The 21,828-nt window shown below is 32.1% G+C and overlaps 2 protein-coding genes across 2 annotated transcripts; one reads left to right on the forward strand and one right to left on the reverse strand.

Moving 5' to 3' along the window:
- Nucleotides 1–6,505: 6,505 nt before the first annotated feature.
- Nucleotides 6,506–9,408, forward strand: LOC145089413 (Tetratricopeptide repeat (TPR)-like superfamily protein). Its single transcript, XM_079027856.1, has 7 exons — nt 6,506–6,800; nt 7,133–7,445; nt 7,548–7,838; nt 7,934–8,182; nt 8,251–8,375; nt 8,442–8,540; nt 8,620–9,408. Exons 1-7 carry the CDS (start codon nt 6,733–6,735, stop codon nt 9,215–9,217), a joined length of 1,743 nt encoding a protein of 580 aa, XP_078883982.1. The 5' UTR covers nt 6,506–6,732; the 3' UTR covers nt 9,218–9,408.
- A 349-nt stretch (nt 9,409–9,757) lies between these two features.
- Nucleotides 9,758–11,275, reverse strand: LOC145089421 (RNA-binding protein Y14A-like). Its single transcript, XM_079027863.1, has 4 exons — nt 10,876–11,275; nt 10,441–10,577; nt 10,203–10,348; nt 9,758–10,091 (listed from the first exon to the last, which is right to left on the reverse strand). The coding sequence occupies exons 1-4, from the start codon at nt 11,150–11,152 to the stop codon at nt 10,046–10,048; spliced, it is 606 nt and encodes a 201-aa protein (XP_078883989.1). The 5' UTR covers nt 11,153–11,275; the 3' UTR covers nt 9,758–10,045.
- Between the last annotated feature and the right edge of the window lie 10,553 nt (nt 11,276–21,828).

Below are 21,828 nucleotides of genomic sequence, written 5' to 3' on the forward strand. Positions count from 1 at the left end.
CATCTTTATTTGCGAAAAGTCTTATTATATTGCAATCTTTTGAGTACAAATGATTGTTTCAAAATAGTAAAAACTCTAAGGATGTTATAATCGATACACAATATATGTTACAGCGTAAATACCTAATGACCTAAATATTATGGCAGGTCTTATCTTCAATCACTCAACATCATATTCAAATATTCAGCAATCTTAACACTGCTACCTGTGATGTATATAAAATAAGTGGGTTAGGTTGCGAAGCATGATGAGTTACATAGGGTTTTGAATCACTCGGCATCATTCCAACTTTCTAGAAGGCCTTATAACTCTCAAATCATCCTAAAATCAATGTTTTATAGACATACATATCTAGATCTCATATTGGGTCAAAACGAAGAAAAAATCACCAAAGCTCAGATGCATGGGTCAAATACGCATTTAATTTCCAGATTTGATCCGTATGATATACAAAGGACCTCAAGGATCCATAAAAGTTTCTAAATTTATGGAATCCTACCATTCCAATTCGTATATGAAGAAAATGGGACAAACCTTTAGATCTAGCAACCTAGCATAAGAAAGTTTAGACCGTGGACACTTACAAAGGTCCAAACTTGCTTAAAATGAAGCTCCAAGCTAGCCAATACATTAATTACACTTCAGAGGAAACATTTCTTCAAAAGCGAACACAAGCACCAAAATGAGCCCAAAAATTGAGGAGAAGGGTTAAAGTTTTCTTTTATAGGTCTGGAGGTGATGGAGGCTGAAGGTGAAGGAAACCCTAGCCCTTCACTTCCTTTAAATAGGGCCCAGGTCCAAATTTTAAGGTTTTGCAGTTGATCGGGCGTCACGTCGTGACCCTTAAAGTGTCATGTGACACTTAAATAACCCTTCCCACATAACGCGGACATGTCACAACGTGACAGTACTTCCCTCGCATCGTGGCCATCCTCAAATCCATATTTTACTTAATTTTTCGTACCTCGAGGATTCGGATGTTACACGTTTATGAAACCATATTGATAACATTGTCGTTAAAAGTATGGGGTGTTACAAAAATGTATCAGAGCCATAGTTTAAGCGTATTTCATTTGGAATGCACATACATAAACTTAAACTATGAAATGTGTAAAAAGGTGGTTCTAAGGACGGAAACCTTTTATAGGAAGTGGATTGTAAAAACTTAAAAGAATGTAGAATGTCATTAATTATTTATGATATTTCTAATAATAACAGGGTCCTCTTAGGTTTCTCTAAGGACTCAAATTGAGTAGAATAAATAAAGGAGAAGTTACTTTATTAGTTATTATGATTTAATAATTAATTAGAAACTAATCAAAAATATATTTTGGAAATTAATTAAACATTTTAATTAATTAAAGGGTTTAATATTAATTAATCAATAGTTGGTTTATTGAATATTCCATAACCTTTATGAAATTAGGGGTTGGACAATATCGCCTCATCCTACATGGGATGAAGAGTGAATTTTGAAATCTCCTCCTATGTCACATTGGATGGAGAACAAAACCAATGAAGGGATCAAATACTATAAATAGGACCTTAGGATTCTCATCATTCCTTGCACCTTAGTTTGACAAATTCGTCATCTTTCTTCCTCCCTCAGTAGTGGACAAGTTCTTAGTGAGTTTGCCCCTCATCCTAGTAGTGTACGAGTTCTTAACGAGTTCTTGGTTTGACAAATTCGTCAAATATGACTTTTTATAAATAATCTTAACCAAAGTTATAGTACGTGTCACAGAGATTTTGTACATATAAAGAACGTTGAAATCCGACTTATAACGACAAAGTTATGACCCGTCAAAGTTTCGCGATTAGACCGGCACGACTCTGCGTAATGTAAAAAGTGATTTTTTTGATAAATTATTTTTTAGCCTTAGTAATCTAAACTAAAGTCATAGCAGACTTAAAACCGAGAGTGTGCATATAGCGAACGTCCAAATCTGACTTTGTAAGAGGAAGTTATGATTTTTTGAAGTTTCAGCGTAGCAGTATACAACTCAGAAATCGAATTTTAGATCGGTCGATTTTTAGCCAAAATGATCGAAATGAGAATTTAAGATCTCATTAACAGGACTTCAAAGATAAAAAGACAGTCAAAAACGGAGTCAATATGTAAAAGTTATAAAATTTACACGGTCGTTAACAATATAATCTTCTCAGACTATTAAATTTAAGATCACTCAATAATTAACCAATGGGGTCAAAAGGAAAGTTGTAGATTTTGTCAATACCTATGTGTGGATATAAAGAACGTCAAAAAACGGAGCTCATAGGCGAACATTATGAATTTTTTTTAAGATTGGTTGTTTTACCTGCGTCCTGTGCCACGTGTCAGCACCAGACGAAGCCTCGGTGCCTACACAAGACTCACAACGTGAGAGGCATGTTTCATGACGTGAGAGGACCATGGACAACCTATAAATAGAGTCGAAAATCACTCAATTCTTCACATCTTTCAACTCTATTCTCTCCCAAACCCCCAAGGTCCTAATACATTTTCTCTAGTACCTCCTAGGTGTTAGTAGCGGAGCCCGGAGCGCCAAAAGGCTCCGAGAAGAAGAGCTTTCGGCTGAGAAGTTCTGCTCGTGCAGAGCCTGATTCCTCGCTAACCCCCCTTTCAATAAGCGAGTTATGCTTACCATACTTCAAGTATAACTTATGTTTAAGTTCAGTATCGTTATTATGAACCTATAAACAAGATTTATCAGTGATTCAAAGTCATTATAATGATTAATCTACTTATGGGAGAGGTGTCTAGAACGGTCATGTTGGCTTGGTTGTTGGATTTCAGAAAAGCTATACTCTGAAATGGTCCTGCCTCCTAAGTTGTCCTACTTGGTTGATCCTTACTTGATAGATCATGAAAGTAGACTCTGAGTTAATGATAAATTTATACTAATAATTAGTCGCAATAAATATTAGACTAAAATATAGTGATAACAATACTAGGTTTCGTCAGAGGAAAAGATGATTGTTAGAAGCGAAGCGCTGCCCGAATTTCGAGTCGTCACTTTAACAAGTGAGTGCATATTTACTTTCATCTTACACATAAATATGAAATATTTAATATAAACTATATGCTATGTGTGTGCATATTATATGTGCTCTTGATATCTACGTTGCATAAACGATTGATATATGTTTTATTTGATTTAAATTGTATATGTATTTTTATACCTATAAATATATTGGGTAAAGATGGTTAGATGAGAGATGATGTGAAAAAAGATGAGAGATGAAAGATGATATAGATGATGAGAGGTGTAAGATGATAAGAAGCTTTGACCTTAACGATGGTGTCATCTAGCAGCAAATATAGATGACAACCACGGACTATTCTAGATAGTCATGTGAAACATTAGCAAATTCTCAACCTGTAGGTGTTTGTGAACGAAGTGTTCATCAAATGCACTCTAAAAACCCCGACAGCTATGGACTTAGTGCCTTATCAATGAACGTTGGCATCTATGGCTTTAGTGTCATATAGATGAACATTGGCAGTTGTGCCTAACAGATAATATCGACAACTATAGGTGCCAGTTGGATAAACCCTGACAACGATGGACTTCGTGCCTATTCCTTAGGAAAATCCTTAGGAATGAATGAATGAAGAATAAATGATTCTTAAGGTAGATCCTTAAGAATAAAGAAGATAATAGGGATGAGTAATCAGATTAATTGTTTGACATGAAGTATGTAAAGAAACAAATTAACTATATTATTGTGGGTTGAAAACCCCATGTACTCACCAGATTTCCCAATTTGACTCACTCAGTTTATTGGTATCACGGGTATCAATGCGGAGATACATTACACTGAGAGAATAAAGGATATGTAAATTATTAGTGTAAATGAACGTAAGGTCTATTTATGCTTATGTTTTTGTATTGATGATGACATTCCAATGTTTAATATAAATAAAATACATTTTTTCGGAAATGCTTTGATAATATATTTATCATATTTTTGGTATAAATTCCGCAATATTATTCTTCAAAAATGATATTCTGAGTTTAAAACAAACATAAATAAATTTTTTAAAATGACCATTAATTTGGGGATGTCATATATATATATATATAACCACTTATTAATTTACATTAAAAAAATTAAAATTTTAATAGGATTGATAACTTTCAAATTCTAAATTTTCTAATTGTTTCAAGTTTTTTATTTTATTTTATTTCTACATAAAAACTTAAGAGAATTTCTTATTTCTAATAAGATATTAGAATTTTAGTGGAGATTATAACTTTGGAACATGGACGAGCACATGATTTGTCTGACCGGACCGAATCGAAAAAAAAATTAGGACCGCACCGAAAACACATCTAACTTGACCAATTTCGATTTTAATTCTTGACATAAATCGGTTTTTGGGTTTGGATCGGACCACACCCAAAATATGCGTTTTTACCCGGCCCAAACCGGAAACAAAAGGTTTTTTTTTTGTCGACGTATTGCATTGAATAATAAATATCAGTTAGTACTTAGCCATCAAGTATTATTAACAGTAGCGTTGAGCATTTAATAATATTTGATTATCTAATAGAAATGATACATGAAAAATGTAATATAAATGCTTTACTCTTTAGTATTGGACAATTGTTTGACAATGAAATAATTAAATGATAATTTATATAAATAGAGTACCAAAAAACTAAAAAAATGAGTTTGAAGACTTAAAATCATAATAACCAAATAGCTAATTAGAAAAAGATGTCAAACAAATAGAATATATGAACCATATGGTCCCAAAAGTTATAATTAGCCCAAGAAATACTACAATTTGGTCCAAAAACCGAAACCTAATTAGGGTTTCGAAACCCAAACGGACACACTCCAAAACAATATGGTTTTCGGTTAGGATATTCAAGATTTTCGGGTTTCAGGTTTTCGGTCTTCGTGCCGATTCGATTTGGATTTGACTTGTTGCTCATCCCAATTTTGGAAAACATTTAACCGAGATGTATAATAAAGTTATTTTAAGTTTTTTTTTCTACATGAAAACTTACAAAATAACTTTTTTTATTTCTTATACGACTATTTGTAAGACTCATGTATTATATGGATTAATTAAAAAAACTAAATATGAATGTCAAAATATTTAATAACTTTGAATTTATAAGAAAATAAGAAAAATAATAAATTATTATAATTAAAATGTTTTTTATAAATTTAAACAAATAATTTAAATAAATCAAAGAAACCAATAAGCTTTAATTTTTGAAAATTTGAAATTAAAAGTTAATTTTATTATGAAATTGATATCCATTTGTTACTACATTTATTGCAATTATTACATTAAAATATTATGTAGAATTTAATAAAATAGAAAAAAAAAACTCATAAAATGACATATGGAAAAAAAAAATCAAAATAACCACAAAATGACATTTGACAAATTGAATAAAAATGTGACTAATGACAAAAAGAACTTTCATTTATTAGAGAGGAATAGGTGCAAAACTCATATATTACATGAGTTCATTTAAAAAGAAAATTAAAAATAAAAATTCTAAATATTTGAAAATGTTTTAATTTATAAGAAAAATATTGAATTATTAAAATTAAAGTGTTTTTTCTCTTTTAAATTTAAACAAATAATTTAGATAAATAAACAAAGAAAACCAATGAAGTTTTAATTTAGAAATATTAAAATTACAAGGAAAGTCAATTATTGAAATTGATATACATTTATTATTATATTTATTGCAATTATTATATTTAAATATTATGCAGAATTTAATAAAATGGAAAAACCACAAAATGTCATATGAAAAAAAAAATTAATTGAAAATAACCACAAAATGACATGTGGCCAAATCAATAAGAATTTGACATGTGACAAAAAAATTCATTTATTAGAGTTTATATTAGATTTTTTTTAATGGAGTTTATAACTTTGGAAAATATTTAACTAAAGTCGTATAATAAATTTATTAGATGTAAGGCCCATGTATTCCATGTGTTCATTTTAAAGAAAAAAAATATAAAACTGTTAACATTTGAGAATTCCATGTGTTCATTTTAAAGAAAAAAAATATAAAACTGTTAACATTTGAGAAGTTTGAATTTATAAGAAAAAAATAGAAAAATATTGAATTATTAAAATTAAATTGTTTTTTTTAATTCAAACAAATAATTTAGATAAATAAACAAATGAAACTTTAATTTAGAAAATTTGCAATTAGAAGAAAGTCAATTAATGAAATTGATATGCATTTATTATTACATTTATTGTAATTATTATATTTAAATATTATGTTGAAATTAATAAAATGAAAAAACCACAAAATGTCACACGGAAAAAAATTAATTAAAAATAACAATAAAATAACATGTGTTCAAATCAATAGAACTATGACATATGGAAAAAAATTAATTAAAAATAACCATAATTTATTGTAATTATTATATTTAAATATTATATGAAAATTAAGTTTTTTTATTTATACATAACAAAATAGCTTTCTTATTTCTTGTAAGATAGTAGTATTGGTTTGCACGGGCGTCCATTATCTTTTTGTTCATCTAGTGAAAACCCCTGTCTAAACCTCTCTCAAATATCCTATCCTGTTGCTACAGCGACCTCTCAGTTCAATTATCCAACCGGCGACGCCGTCACACGGTCGCTCCACTTGCCCCCGAACGCGCGCAACCACCGTACAACCCTCTTCACCGCCGTAACAATTGCCGGCAGACGGACGGGAACTGACAAATAAAATGGCCGCGTCACTCTCTCACACTCTCCCCATTCCTCGTCGCCGTCATTCTTTCGTTTCACATATCAAGTCAGTAATCATTTCTCATGAACTTCTATAATCCTCTGCATATTTACCCTTATCTGCACTTGATCTTTCTCATATAGTCGATAATATCATTTCGTTTGCCGATTAAAATGAGATTAGTTTAATTCTGTCGCTAGCGTTTGGCTACCTTAATCAATTAGCAGGGTTTGTAGTTTATTTATAACCAATTTCTGTCACAGTGCACGAAAATTGATATGATTTTGTAAAGAATGCATCTTATCTTTGTTGTTCTAAGGGTTCCATTGCTGTTGTACACTGATAATATTTTTAAGTAAGCTCTCACTGTAATATGTTAACATGCTTGAATACTATAGTAAGCAGATTGCTAGCATATATCGCATTGACCCCAACTTCAATGTTCAAAGACGAGCAAGGGTGGTCTGCCAAGGCATGTTGGCGCCCAGAAAGTTTATGCAGAGAAGGAAAAAGATTGAAGTTTTTGATGATGCTGCTGATGAAGAAGATCAAAAGAGCTGGAGGAAGATGATGAATGAAATTGATGAGGTGGGCTCTGCAGTTTCTGTGCTCAGAACACGAAGAACAAAAAACCAACCTCTTCCTAAAGATCTAGTTTTAGGAACCTTAGTTAGATTTAAACAGCAAAAGAAATGGAATATTGTTGCTGAGGTATTATTATACATGATCACTGTTAATTGTATAACTTTATCATATGATTAAGTTATTGGATTATTCATTAGGGTTTGCTGTTATTTGTTAATGCTGTTGTAGATCCTTGAGTGGCTTCGAACTCAGCATTGGTGGAATTTCAATGAAATGGATGCTTTGATGCTGATTACTGCTTATGGAAAAGAAGGGGATTTCAACAAAGCAGAAAGGGTTTTTAGTTATATAAACAAGAAAGGTTATCCACCAAGTGTTATATCTCATACTGCTCTTATGGAAGCTTATGGAAAAGGAGGTCAATGCAACAAAGCAGAAGCAATATTCAGAAGGATGCAATCTTCAGGACCTGAACCTTCTGCTATAACATATCAAATAATTCTCAAGATATTTGTTGAGGCATTCCATTCTTCTTCTTCTTCTTCTTCTTCTTCTTCTTTCTTTTTTCTTATTCTTGTCTTTAGATTTTGAACCTCATCTTATGGATGTTGCAGGCAGACAAGTTTGAAGAAGCTGAAGAAATTTTTGAAAGCATTTTGACAGATGAGGTGTCATCTTTGAAACCAGATCAACAGATGTTTCACATGATGATTTATATGTACAAAAAAGCAGGAAGCAATGATAAAGCTAGAAGGCTATTTTCAATGATGAATGAAAGAGGACTCCAGCAAACCTCAGTGACTTATAATAGCTTGATGTCATACGAATCTAACTATAAAGAGGTTGCCAAAGTCTATGATCAGGTAATATAAAAAGAACTTAATCCATTTTTAAATTATTTTTTATTTATATCTTTTGATATTGCATGTAGATGCATAGAGCTGGGGTCCGCCCTGATGTAGTCAGCTATGCCCTACTCATTAGTGCTTATGGAAAAGCCCGAAGAGAAGAAGAAGCATTAGCTGTTTTTGAAGAAATGCTTGATGCTGGTGTTAGGTATTTAATTCAGAATTAAAAAAAAATATTCTTTATGGCTTTATATTTTTTACTCTTATGTTTTAGGCCAACACAAAAGGCGTATAACATATTGCTTGATGCATTTGCAATATCTGGAATGGTGGATCAGGCGAAGATTGTGTTCAAGAGTATGCGAAGAGACAGGTGAGAAGGGTATTTACGTCTTTTTTTATATCAGAAACAAGAGATTAAGATATGGACTAAATTATGTTATGGTGTGCAGATGTACACCGGATCTTTGGTCATACACAACTATGTTGTCGACATATGTGAATGCATCTGACATGGAGGGAGCTGAGAGATTTTTTCGAAGGATAAAGGAGGATGGACTTGAGCCTAATGTTGTTACATATGGGACTTTGATTAAAGGTTATGCAAGGATTAATGATCTTGAAACAATGATGAAGAAGTATGAGGAGATGCAGATACATGGTATTAAAGGGAATCAGACTGTTTTTACTACGATTATGGATGCGTATGGGAAGAATAGAGATTTTGGAGATGCTGTGATTTGGTTTCAAGAGATGGAGTCTTGTGGGGTTGTTCCTGATAAAAAAGCAAAGAATATTCTTTTGTCTTTGGCTAATTCAGTTGAAGAGAAAGCAGAAGCTAGTAAGTTAGTTGGATTGAGTGATGATTCTATCAATGAACATATAGTGGTTAACGACAATATTCGTTTTGATGAGGATGATGATGATGATGATGATGAAGATGAAGATGAAGATGATGATGATGATGATGATGATGATGAAGATGAAAACTTATCTATTGTGGATGAAAGGAGAGAGGTGACTGTGGCTGTTGGTGGTAGAATTGGATAAAATGAGGAAATGAGTGATACATGGTTTATCTTTTGTGAAATTTTGGAGATAGAATTGGATAAGTGTGTATAGTCTTAGTAAATTGCATGGGATATTTAATGGGTAGGTATATGCAAAAATGCAAATTTTCATCATATTGCAAAAAACTCTCCACTCTCATATTAGCGAATACCTTTTGAATTTATTGTTTATCATGAATTTTTATGACTGCTATTAATAGAAAAAGAAAATCATGTTGGGTGTGTAGAATGGGATTTATGAATGTTATTATTACTAATGTGTTCAATTAGAAATATAAACGACTTGATAAGAGTATTTGTTAGCCACTTTGTGACATTAACCCTATGTACAAACTAAAATGTGTCTTCCTTGTCATCGGAAAAATAACTATTTTTTTGTGCTTATATGATCAATAAACAACTATTATTCTTTTCTACATAACAATAAACTAGTGTTATGATCTAGTAGTTGCAATTTCATTTTTTTGAAGTTGAAACTTCTATTTTCTCACAGAATGACATAACTAAATGAATAAATGAATAACACACCATAAACAGTCATATTTCTCTCTCATAATCTTATGTTGCAATACAAAATACATCAAACTCATTACAAAGTGCAAAAAAAAAAGCTTCTTGTCTTCATACCATATGCATATGATAAGTAAAACCTTGAGCCTTAACAGGTAACAACATCCAAAGAAAGGCAAAAGCAAATCAAGCACAATTAATTAGTCAAGTTAAACTTACTCACTTTCAAGTTTCAACCTAAAAACTTAAACACAAATCCTTCGCACATTGTTTGCTTCATGAACCGGACCCCACCAAATCAAAATCTCCTCCTTGGACTTCTTGACCGATTCCCGCGAGGTGATCTGGCAGATTATAATAAAACACATTAGCTAAACAAAAAATTCAACTTAAAACATGCATTTTATTTCATATGTTGAAAACATAATAAGAATAGGAAATAAGAACATATATACCTCCTCCTATTGTTTCTCCTTCTGAAAGGACCTTTACTGAATGCCCAATCAACATTCACATTCTGAGTCAGCAGCTCACCTCCATCCATTGCAGCTATAGCTTTCTCTGCTTCCTCAAAGCTTTCATACTCAATCAGTGCATACCCCTGTTGCAGTATAAAGCCAAATTACAACTTTGCCACTTCCATACTTCATACATCAAGAAAACACAACTTGCTAAAAAATAATATCACAATACCTTGACAAAACCAGTCCTGCGATCAAGATTTAGATGCAAGTTCTTAATCTCACCAAACTCCCCAAATGCATTTTGTAAGTCATCTTCTTGAGCTTCTTCATGTACTCCAGTAACCAGAATAATCCACCCCTCAATTGCTGCAGATATTCGTAGATTTATTATAAACAAGATAAAAAGGGTTGCCAAATTGCCAAGTCTGATTTTCCATGATAGCAATCTACCTTTAAACAATTTCAAACCCTATAATTTTTAACATCAACAAAAAGCCCTAACGAGAAACCTCAAGTAACTTTCCCACTTGCATTGGGGGAAACAAGAGCAACGAAACTAAAAACCCTAAATTTGAAGAACTAAATGTAGACATTATTCTAGAGGACACTTAAAACCTAACCGGAAGGAATTAATTTGAGGCAAAAGAGAAAAGTTACAACTTACATCGTTCAGGACCAGGGCCGCCATCGGAATCAAGCGAATCGAAACGACCGGACATACGGTTGTTACGTTCGGCGTCAGTTTCTTCACGGAATCCCCGGCCTTTAGTTTTCTTAGGAGCGGCAGCGACAGAGCCGCCAGTGATAGCGGATTTCAGTTTAGGGATGGGAGCGGAAGCCCTAGGAGAAGATGCGTCGACGTCAACGGCGGCGTCTTCGTCCATGAGATCATCGTCATCGGGCTCAAAGTCCAGCGCATCTACGTCGGCAGCGGTCGCCATTCTATCGGATTACGTATTCCGGGAGCGAATACAAACAACTGCGGCTTCCTGCGGTAGGAAGGGGATTGAGGGTTTATTGAAAGCGTGTCTAGTCTTTGCACGTCTAGGGTGTGCTCGACTGTTTACAACATAAAAACTCACATTGAAAATCTTTTTAAAAGAAAATTTATTTTATTATTATTATTATTATTATTATTATTATTATTATTTTCTGAAAGTGATATTTATTTTGTAGGTTAAATTTTTTTGTGGGTGATTTTTAAAAAATATACAACATTTTGATTCAACTTATAAAAAAATGTTAATACTTCTTTTTGAATTTAAACAATAAGCCTATATTTTCTATTTGACAAATCATATACATACTTATAAAGCTAGCATTTTTTCTTGAATCTCATACATTTGAAACTCCCATTCTTTTTTCCTTTCACCACATTCATTTGAAACTCCCATGACTTTTCAATTTCCTTATAATAATAATTATAATTTGGTAATTAGGTTAAATAAATATCAAATCTAAAGTGTATTCATATATAAACTAAATTTCAATATTAAAATAATATCTTTAATTTTACTTATAAAATTATGTTTTTTAACTTTTAACATATTATACTTAATTTATTAGTTTTAATATATTGTTAGATGTAAACCATTATCATTTTAAAGGTATGATTTTTGAATAATTTTTATAAAATACTTAAATTATTAATTAAAATATAACATTATAGGCTCAACTTAAATATAAATTTTATTTAACTTTAACAACCCAAAAATTATTTTATAAATAGTTAAAAGTGATAAATTGTAGTGTCTTTCAATTTTAAAATAATATCTTTACTTCTATTTACAAAGTTATGTCTTTAAATTTTAACATATTATACTTAATTTATTAGATTTAAAATGTGGTTGCATGTAAGCCATTATCAGTTTAAAGCTACAATCTTTGAACAGTTTTGACAAAATACTTAAATTGTTAATTTAAATATAACAAATTTCAGTTCCACTAAAAAAACCAAATAATATTTTGTAAATAGTTAACAATGATAAATTATAGTGATAAATACAAAAACTAAATTATAATATCAGTTTAACTAAAATATTTCCTAAATATATTTATATAATCGTTAAAAATTTTCAAATAAGTAACTTAAAATAACTTATAATAACAATAGTTAAAAATAACTCTATATAAATGATTATATTGTTACCTTTAAAATAAAAAAAATAATGTTTGATGTTTTAAATAATTATAATGATAGAAATTAAAACATTAAGCAAATAAAATTTAAAAAATTAGTTAAAAATAACAATTATAAATAATATTAAACCATATATAATATTTAATTTTATTGATGTGTAACTCGCGAGTAGAAGTCATTCAAATGATTGAGATTATGACGTTATAATAGATTTATATCTTATCATATAATTAAAAATAATCAATATATTATATCAAATTAATATACGAATTATTATATCAAATTTAACAACAACGTTATTGTTATATTTTAAAAAATATATATTTGTAAAAACTTCAACTATATAGGTGTTTCTGCGCATTATAATGTCAACTAAAATATAAATTTCAGTTTCATTTAAAAAAACTAAAGAATATTTTGTAAATAGTTAAAAGTGATAAATTGTAGTGATAAAAGCAAACACTAAGTTGTAATTTCAATTTAACTAAAATATTTCTTAAATATATTTTTATAATCGTTAAAAGTTTCCAAATAAGTAGCTTAAAATAACTTATAATAACAATAGTTAAAAACAACTCTTTATAAATGATTATATTGTTAGCTTTAAAATAAAAAACAATGTTTGATGTTTAAAATAATTATAATGATAGAAATTAAAACATTAAACAAATAAATTTTAAAAAATTAATTAACAATAAAAACAACTATATATAACATCAAATCATATATTATATTTAATTTTATTCATGTGTAACTCGCGGGTAGAAGTCATTCAAACAATTGTTATGAAGTTATAATAAATGTATATATTATCATATAATTGAAAATAATCAATATATTATATCAATTTGGTATATACAAATTATTATATCAAATTTAATAACAACGTTATTGTTATATTTAAAAAATCATATATTTGTAAAGACTTCAACTATATAGGTGTTTCTGCGCAACGCACGGATATTCGCCTAGTTTTATATATTAACATGTTTCAAGTTGATTTTTGTTCAGTTGGATTTGGATATAACCGCCTTAAAAGATCTACATAATGGTTCATATACCGTTTGACAACTTTTAGTGAATTACTATACCTGACGATAGAAATGAAAATTTTAACGATATGAACTATTTTATGTTAAATAAATGGTTTGTTTGAAATTTAAATTAATCATAAATTAAAATACGTTTTCCATTAAGGGACGTTTGGATAAATTAATGTTTAGCTTATTAGCTTATTGCGGTGATAATAAACAGTTTTTTTAAAATTGTTTGGATTAGCTTATTGCGGTGAGAATAAACAATAAGCAATAAACATTTTTAAGTGTTTGACAAACAAAACAGTTTATATGATTAAAATGACAAAAAAGATGGTTTCCTTTTATATGTTAACATATTTTCCTTATTAAAACAAAACATTTTTGTTTTTTTAAATAATAATAATTTTCTTATCCATAACTAAAAAAACATTTACCACATTATTTTTACACCTATTTTTAAATTGATCGGATACATCTATCGAAATATTCAAGAAACATGAGACCATAATTTTCTTATCCATAAGAACTAAAAAAACATTTATCATGCAAACCTATATGAGACCACAAATTTTATTCCAAATCAATATTATCCGTAACGTAGAGTTACAACTCATTCCATATTATCCAAAATAGTTTCATACTACTACATTAAACCATAAAATGAAAATACCAAAGAGTTTCAAAACAAATCATACGTCATTACGTGCACGGGTGTTTGACCTTGAGAAAATTTGTCTCACAATCATATCGCGTACCGCACTCATAAACATATCATCATTTCTACGTTGTCCACTTGATACTTCGTCATGTGGTTCAATATCATCATCGTGTCCTTCATCATTACACATAATATAAGATTCTTCTTGCGCTATCTGAAATGTTGCATCACCACTACCGCTCATTCTAATGTAATTGTGAATCGCCATTGAAGCTGGCACAATTTTCACTTGGGTCTTGAAGTTGAAATTTACATGCATATCTCTTAGTAACACCCATTGAGCCTTCCAGACTCCAAAAGTTCGTTCAATTATATTGCAAAGTGACGAATGGTAATAGTTAAATTTTTCTTTGAAGCCTTTTGGTTCCCGCGAGACACGAGTCTGTCCACGTCGAAAATCAGGAATATGATAACGAATGTTTGAACCTTTGTAAGGAGCAAGATAACCTTTTGTATTAGGATATCCGACGTCTACTAGGTAAAACTTACCTATAGAGGTACAAATAAAGCATATGATTGTTATTCATTTATACTGTCTGAAAATATAAAACTTCTATTAATAAGTAATAATACTAATCGTCGGCTGAAAGTGGAAACTTAACTTCACGTCTCCTTCACGCTTCATTGAAAATTCTCGTGTCATGTGCGCTCCCCTCCCATCCAACCCACACAAAGGTAAAGCACATGTTCAAATCACATGCTGCTATAATATTTTGAGTAACGCAATTCTTTCGTCCAATATATTTGATTTGGTCACGTTGCGGAACAAAGGCCTTCACGTGTATTCCATCTATAACACCAATACAATCCTACAAGTTCAAAAAATATAATAAGTTACCAATTATTTTTACAATTACATAAATTCACCAAATAACATAACTTTGCAACAAAATAAGTACCTTGAAGTATGGATAATACCGAGGGTTATTTAAAATATGTTCTGGTATAGTTTCGTTGTAGTTAGCATTTGGTTTGATGATGTCCTTACTTACGTTAACCACAACATCGAAGACTTTATGAAATTGTCTATGTATTGTTTTCCCCAGAATGGTTAAAAAACTCTTGAACTAACCGATTTCCACATCCATGTGCTAAGTATAACAAGAAAATACCAATGGACTCTTGAATAGATACACGACATGATTTATTTAACCCATAATGTGCAACAAGATCCTTACATAACCTGTTGAAAACCAGGTTTTGTAATCTGAAAAGTTCATAACATCGGCTCTCATGATCGTTAAATATTTCATCGATAAGCATGCTTACTGTGCGCGAAGATGAACGACGACATCTACATACATATTTCGATTTTTGAGTCAATAGTAACCCTTTGACAACAAACCCACATAAAAGAAGTGTTTGAATCTCTTCATTTTCTTCAATTTCATCACATGAGTCATCACTGCCATATGAGTTGTCACTTTCACAGTCACTGGCCATGAATATAACCTGTTACTAAAGGAAAAGGAAACAAATGTAAGATGGAAATTTACCACATACTAGACAAAATCATGGAAAAGAAAACAAGAGCACAATCATGGGGCAATGACAAAATTGACCACAAAACAAACATGAAACAAAATTGCATAAAACAAACACAAAACAACCGTTTAAATTCAACATAATAGATGAAATGATAGGTCTAGCACATGACAACCGTTTAAAGTCAAACTAATACATAAAATCATGGAAAGGGAAACAAAAGCAAAATCATGGGGTAAGGGAAAAATTAACCATAAAACAAACATGAAACTAACACATGACAGAAAAGTAGAGTATGTCTTCAACTACTTCTCTTTCTCAATAAGCCTTTTGAGAAACTCTATCTTTGTTTCATTAGTCTTTGGAACCATAAAATTCTGACGAGTTGGCTTCTTTAAAAAGACATCTAACGCTTCTAAATATTCTATTGAGCCTTCCTCAAAACCCGAGAAAGTAGACACAATTGCCATGCAATCTTCTGTTGTCGGTGACTGTGTGGTTTGTCTTGAGGGCTGAGTGCTCATTGTTAACAAAACATCAAAAATAGTGTCTAGTTTCTCTTCATATGACGAGTTTGCCATACTTTTTCCTTCAAATTTCCTTTTGTTGTCACACCTGGGAGTTAACTTCTTTTCCCTCATTTTCTTACTAGAACTATTATATGTGAGAAAAGGATCAACATCATCAAATAATCGGACATCGTCAGTATCCTCTTGTCCATCCGTAATATCCACAAATTGTACATCATCCGGAGTGCTACCGTCGCCAAATTCGCAAGGTACCTTAGCCTTGTCTCCAACAACTACGATATCACGAAATAAAGCCTCATAATATATCTGATATACATCCAAATTCGTATCCTTAAACTTAGCATACTCTTTATCTTCTTATATGTATAAAATGAGAATGTCACGAAAAACACAATACAAATAATAAATTGTTAGATAAAATTTATAATTATTACCTTTATTTTCTCATCCCACAATTCCTTTGATGCCGAGATTATATTTCTCACGGGATCAGTTGAAATTCTTGTTTCTAGTCTTGTTAAACGGTCATAATACTTGAACTCTTTCTGCATAATGTCTCATTTGTTTTTCATTTGATGTATGTCCAAATCTTTACCGGTTCGTTCCAAAATCCTCTTACATATATTTTGGCACGCGGACTTATTGAAATAAGTATTCAGTCTATTTCCGTTTAGCTCGGTCATACATTCCTCAAGAAATATCTTGAATGTATGAGGATCCCAATGAAATATATTTGTAACTTTCACTTTGGATGTATCAATATCCACATCATGAACATCGATAGTGTCCATTGCTTATAAATCATGATATTGAATGAAGAAAATTTTGAATTTTCACCATAATGTTGAATCAAAAGAAAAAAAAACAAAAACAGGTAGCATGAATAGCAAACAAAAATGCATACAAGTAGAAGCAAAAAAACATGTAACATCAATAGCAATCAAAGATAATTCTGAATATTCTGTAGCAGCAAAAGTTAGAAGCAAAATAGAAGTAGCATCAATAGCAATTAAAAGAAACTTCTGAATTTTCTGTAACAAGAACAATCAAGGATGAAGAAAAAAAGAAGCAATCGTCCATGTATGTCCATTGCTCGTCGATTATGCATGACGAAACAAATAGCCTCAATAACTCGTCGATTATGGATGAGGAAAAAAAGCATATTTGTTGATCGAGAAGGGTTCCAGATCGATTGCTTCCAGACGAAAAAAAACAAGAACAAATCATCCAGTCGATTGATACAAGGCGAAAAAAAAAGAATACACAAACCTTACTTGATCGTCGATTGCTTTTAGGTCGTCGATGGCAAACAACGAGCATGAATAGCGAACGACAGAACTACTGTGAAGGATTTGGTGATCGACAAAGGGTTTATGGGTTACGTATTGGTTTTTTTAGGGTAATTTGGTAAATTTTCAAATCATTAAAAATAAGCAAAAAGCAATAAGCATCCCCCTTGTTTATTAAAATCAGCTTATTTAGTTTTTTCCTACCACAATAAACTGGTTTTAAGGTTTCTTATCCAAACACTTAAACTTTGCTTATTGTGGTGGGATAAGCAATAAGCAACCTATTCTTTTGCCTATCCAAACACCCCCAAAAATAAGTAAATGTCAAACAAATATAATTAACCATAATATTGCATAGAGATTAATCTTCATATAGTCAAACACTTCAAAAAATATGTTATACAAAAACTCTTCCTTCTTTTTTATTTCAAATGATACTTGATTTTTTTGTTTCTCTCCTATATATCCGAGTCATAATTGCTTAGATTTACCTTCAAAACAAAAATACTTATATTTTGTGTTAATGTTCCGTGCACACAACATATCTTGGCAAAATCTTTGAAAATTGATCAAGAAAATTATAGTTGCATCAAATGTTTCTTTATCAAATTTAGCACTAAAAGGATACATGATACAACAAATTATGCTAATTATAAGCAGTCTATACAATATGATCCTCAACTATTGGTTATAAGCCAATCACTCCACCATGTATACACAACCACCAGTAACAATTCTTCATTTCTCCACATCTTAGATGTATACATGTAATTTAAGATGTACACATGTATAACAGGTGAATCAATCTCAGTAAATATTTTTTTGTATTGGTAAACTAACTTACTTCCAAATACCACCTATGTCTCCTAGAGATACTTGAACCTATGACATTTCATTTGAGAGAGTCACTCTTTACCGTTAGGCCAAAGACCTTTTGGTTCAATCTTAGTCAATCTTGAAGATCTAATATAGGGCATTATATTTAGGATTACAATTGTCATTAGCTACTATATATGTATTCATTATACTCTCTGAACTCACAGAATAACAATATACATCTTTACTTCTCTGTAATATGGTATGAAGAGCCGACTAAAGTTTTTTTTACCTCATCTTTTGTTTATGGCTACCAATTCTCTCTTGCTCGAACTTGCTACCAACTATTCCTTTAATTTCCAGATTCCGTCTCTCAACATCAAACTCGACAGAGACAACTACTCCCTATGGCGATCCACTGTTATCTCCGTTTTCGAAACGTTCTAATTAGAGACCTTCGTTATTGCTCTAAATCCTCCATCAGAGACCGCCACCGTCTCCCCCACCGAAGGCCCTCCTATCACATCACCTAACCTTACCTTGAATTTACTCTCTAGAAAAAGGGATCAATTTGCTTTACTTTGGATAAAATCCAACCTTTCTGAACGATCCCTAGCAATTGTTGCTCGTTCCTCTTCTTTTCATCAGTCTTGGATTGCCATTGAGAATTTTTTTTTGGCCCAAACTAAGGCTTGCCGCATGTCTATGAAGTCTGATCTTCAGTCGATTTCCAAGGGTTCCCTCTCCATGCTCGAATATGTGGAATGGAAACGCGCCATAACTGATTCTTTGGCTGAAAATCTTCATCCCATTTCATCTTGAAGATTTAATCGGTCACATTCTTGGTGGACTTGACACGTCATATGTCCCTTTCATCACGACCTTCATGGTCAAAGACGATCAAACTTCTATTGATGACCTCGTTGGTATGCTTCTACAAGAGGAAGCTCGCTTGGAACATGGACATCTTCGTCAATCACCAGTCACTTCACCTTCGCTTCCCACCTCTTCGATTCCACTTGATCTCAACGTCAATCAACATCAATATCGATCTCCTTCTACGGGCTATGGGTCCTCCTCTAACACCGGTTCTAGGTTTCACTCCAATGAATACCATTGTCGCCGTCCTCAAAAGTTGTGCTCCAAACCAGGGCATGAGGCGGTGGATTGATGGCAACACTCCAATTAGACTGATTACCCCTCTCGACGACCAAATCCAAGAGACCAATCTCGACAAGCTAACCTTGTTTACCATAAGAGTCGCTTCACAGTGGTTAATCCATCTTGGTACTTCAATACAAGGGCCATAGATCATATAGCCCCAGACCTTCAAAAGATGAATGTTGCAGATGAATAATATGGTCCTCGCAAGCTTTAAGTTGGTAACAATACTTACCCTGTTATTTCTCACATTGCTTCATCTTATTTGCATTCTATTAAGTTGCCATTTGTGCTTATAGTTCCACAAATAACAAAACATCTTTTGAGTGTTTCTAAAATAACCGAGGATAATGATGTATATCTAGAGTTTTGGCCATCTCATGGCAATGTTAAGTCTTTGTAAGGCAAAACAATCCTCAAAGGGAACGTTGACCAAAGTCTCAACTGTATCCTTTCCACCACAAATAAAAAAACACCCACCATGTCATATGAGTTCACACCACTCTTCATGGTTGGCACAAGTGGTTAGCTCATCCTCATGCACCACTTCTAAAGCGTCTTCTCTCCTTATTCAAGCAGCCTACTTCTTCCAATCACTTTCCTTTTGTTTGTGACTCTTGTCAATTAGGCAAAAGTCATCGTTTACATTTAAATAATTCTCATCTTTCTTCTACAAAATCATTTCAACTACTATATTCGGATGTTTGGGGGCATCTCCCCTTTTTCTATTAATGGAAATCGTTATCTCGTTTTGTTTGTTGATGATTGCACTAAATCCGTTTAGATTTACTTTTTATCTCATAAATCTCAAGTATTTCATACCTTTGTGAAATTTCGAAAAATGGTTCAAAGTCCATTTAACAGCGAAATACAAAGCCTACAAACCGACTGGGGTGAAGAGTATAGAAATGTTTCCAAATATCTTTCATCTCACGGTATTATCCATCGTGTATCATATCCTTATATGCAAGAGCAAAATGGTGCGGTTAACTGCAAAAATTGCATCATAATTGAAAAAGGGCTCACTTTTTTAGCACAATCATCTCTCCCTCACACCTTTAGGGAGCATGCTTTCAAAACCGCAACATATCTCCACAATAGAACTATCACTCATGTCCTTACTTTTTTGTCCCCATATCAAAAGCTATACTCCAAAGTCCCAAATTATGCATTTATAAAGACTTTTGACTTCTTGTGTTATCCATTTCTCCGTCCATACAACAATCACAATATTGATTTTCGCTCCTTAACTTGTGTATTCCTCAGCTACTCACAAAGGCTACATATGTTTCCATACTCCCTTTTCTCTCATTTACGTTGCCCGTCATGCCATCTTTAATGAATATGTATTATATACTCTACGAATACTCTTTTGTCACCCACCGTCTCTCCCACTCCCTCCACTTTAGTATCCACCAATCTTCTACAACAAGCTACCATTATATCTTCCACCAACTCTGATAACCCTTACCTACTCCGCCTTCTAATAGCACCCCAACTTCCTCACCTTCCACCACTTCAACCGTCATCTCTTTTCTTACTCCTCACTATCAAACACCTACTGCTAGTTCACGAGCAAGACAACATGACATATCTCCTGCATACTATCGATCTGTTGACTCGAGTCAACATCCCATGATCACTAGAGCTTGTACAAACTCCTTAAAACCCAAAGCTTTTTCCACCTTTGTTTTGTATGATCTTTCAATTGAGCCTCATACTTTTAAACAAGCCATTAAGCACACCTGTTGGCAACAAGCTATGCAACTTTAATATGATGCGCTAATGGGAAATAGCACATGGTCACTTGTTACTTGGCCACCTAATATGAATCTTGTAGGTTGAAAATGGATTTACTGGATCAAGCGAAAATCGGATGGTACAATTAAACGCTATAAGGAGAGATTAGTAGCACAATGTTACAATCAAGAGGAAGGGGTCGATTACTTTGAGACTTTTAGTCCATTCATTAAACCCATTGCCATCCGAATAGTTCTATCTATTGCTATTTCAAATGGTTGGTGCATTTGTCAATTGGATATCAACAACGCTTTCCTCTGGTGACTTGAAATAAAATGTTTATATGAAATAACCTTCCGGGTTTCAAGACCCCAACAATCCAACTCTTGTGTGTCGACTACATAAGGCTATCTATGGGATCAAACAAGCTCCTCGAGCTTGGTTCACTAAGCTAAAGAATTATCTTGTCATAGAAGGATTTCATGCATATCAATTGTATACTTCATTATTTGTTCATGTCTCCACCATGGACGTGATCTATATTATTGTTTATGTAGATGCTTTGATCATCATAGGTACGATGCTTATATTCAACAGTTCATCAACAAACTTAACCAATTTTTTTCACTCAAAGACTTGGTGATTTGCATTATTTCCTTGGAATTCAAATCAAAAGACAATCCATGGGTCTAATGCTTAGT

Source organism: Lactuca serriola, chromosome 1, assembly GCF_051521515.1.
Source record: "Lactuca serriola cultivar US96UC23 chromosome 1, Lser_US96UC23_V15, whole genome shotgun sequence".
NCBI lineage: Eukaryota > Viridiplantae > Streptophyta > Magnoliopsida > Asterales > Asteraceae > Lactuca > Lactuca serriola.

Bases quoted from the DNA above. Each gene is read 5' to 3' on its own strand.
- LOC145089413 (XM_079027856.1), top strand. From the start codon at position 6,733: ATGGCCGCGTCACTCTCTCACACTCTCCCCATTCCTCGTCGCCGTCAT. The intron at 8,183-8,250 runs GTAATATAAAAA...TATTGCATGTAG, and splicing joins TTGCCAAAGTCTATGATCAG to ATGCATAGAGCTGGGGTCCG. The intron at 8,541-8,619 runs GTGAGAAGGGTA...TATGGTGTGCAG, and splicing joins AAGAGTATGCGAAGAGACAG to ATGTACACCGGATCTTTGGT.
- LOC145089421 (XM_079027863.1), bottom strand. From the start codon at position 11,152: ATGGCGACCGCTGCCGACGTAGATGCGCTGGACTTTGAGCCCGATGAC. The intron at 10,578-10,875 runs GTAAGTTGTAAC...GAATATCTGCAG, and splicing joins CGGCCCTGGTCCTGAACGAT to CAATTGAGGGGTGGATTATT. The intron at 10,349-10,440 runs GTATTGTGATAT...ATACTGCAACAG, and splicing joins GCAGGACTGGTTTTGTCAAG to GGGTATGCACTGATTGAGTA.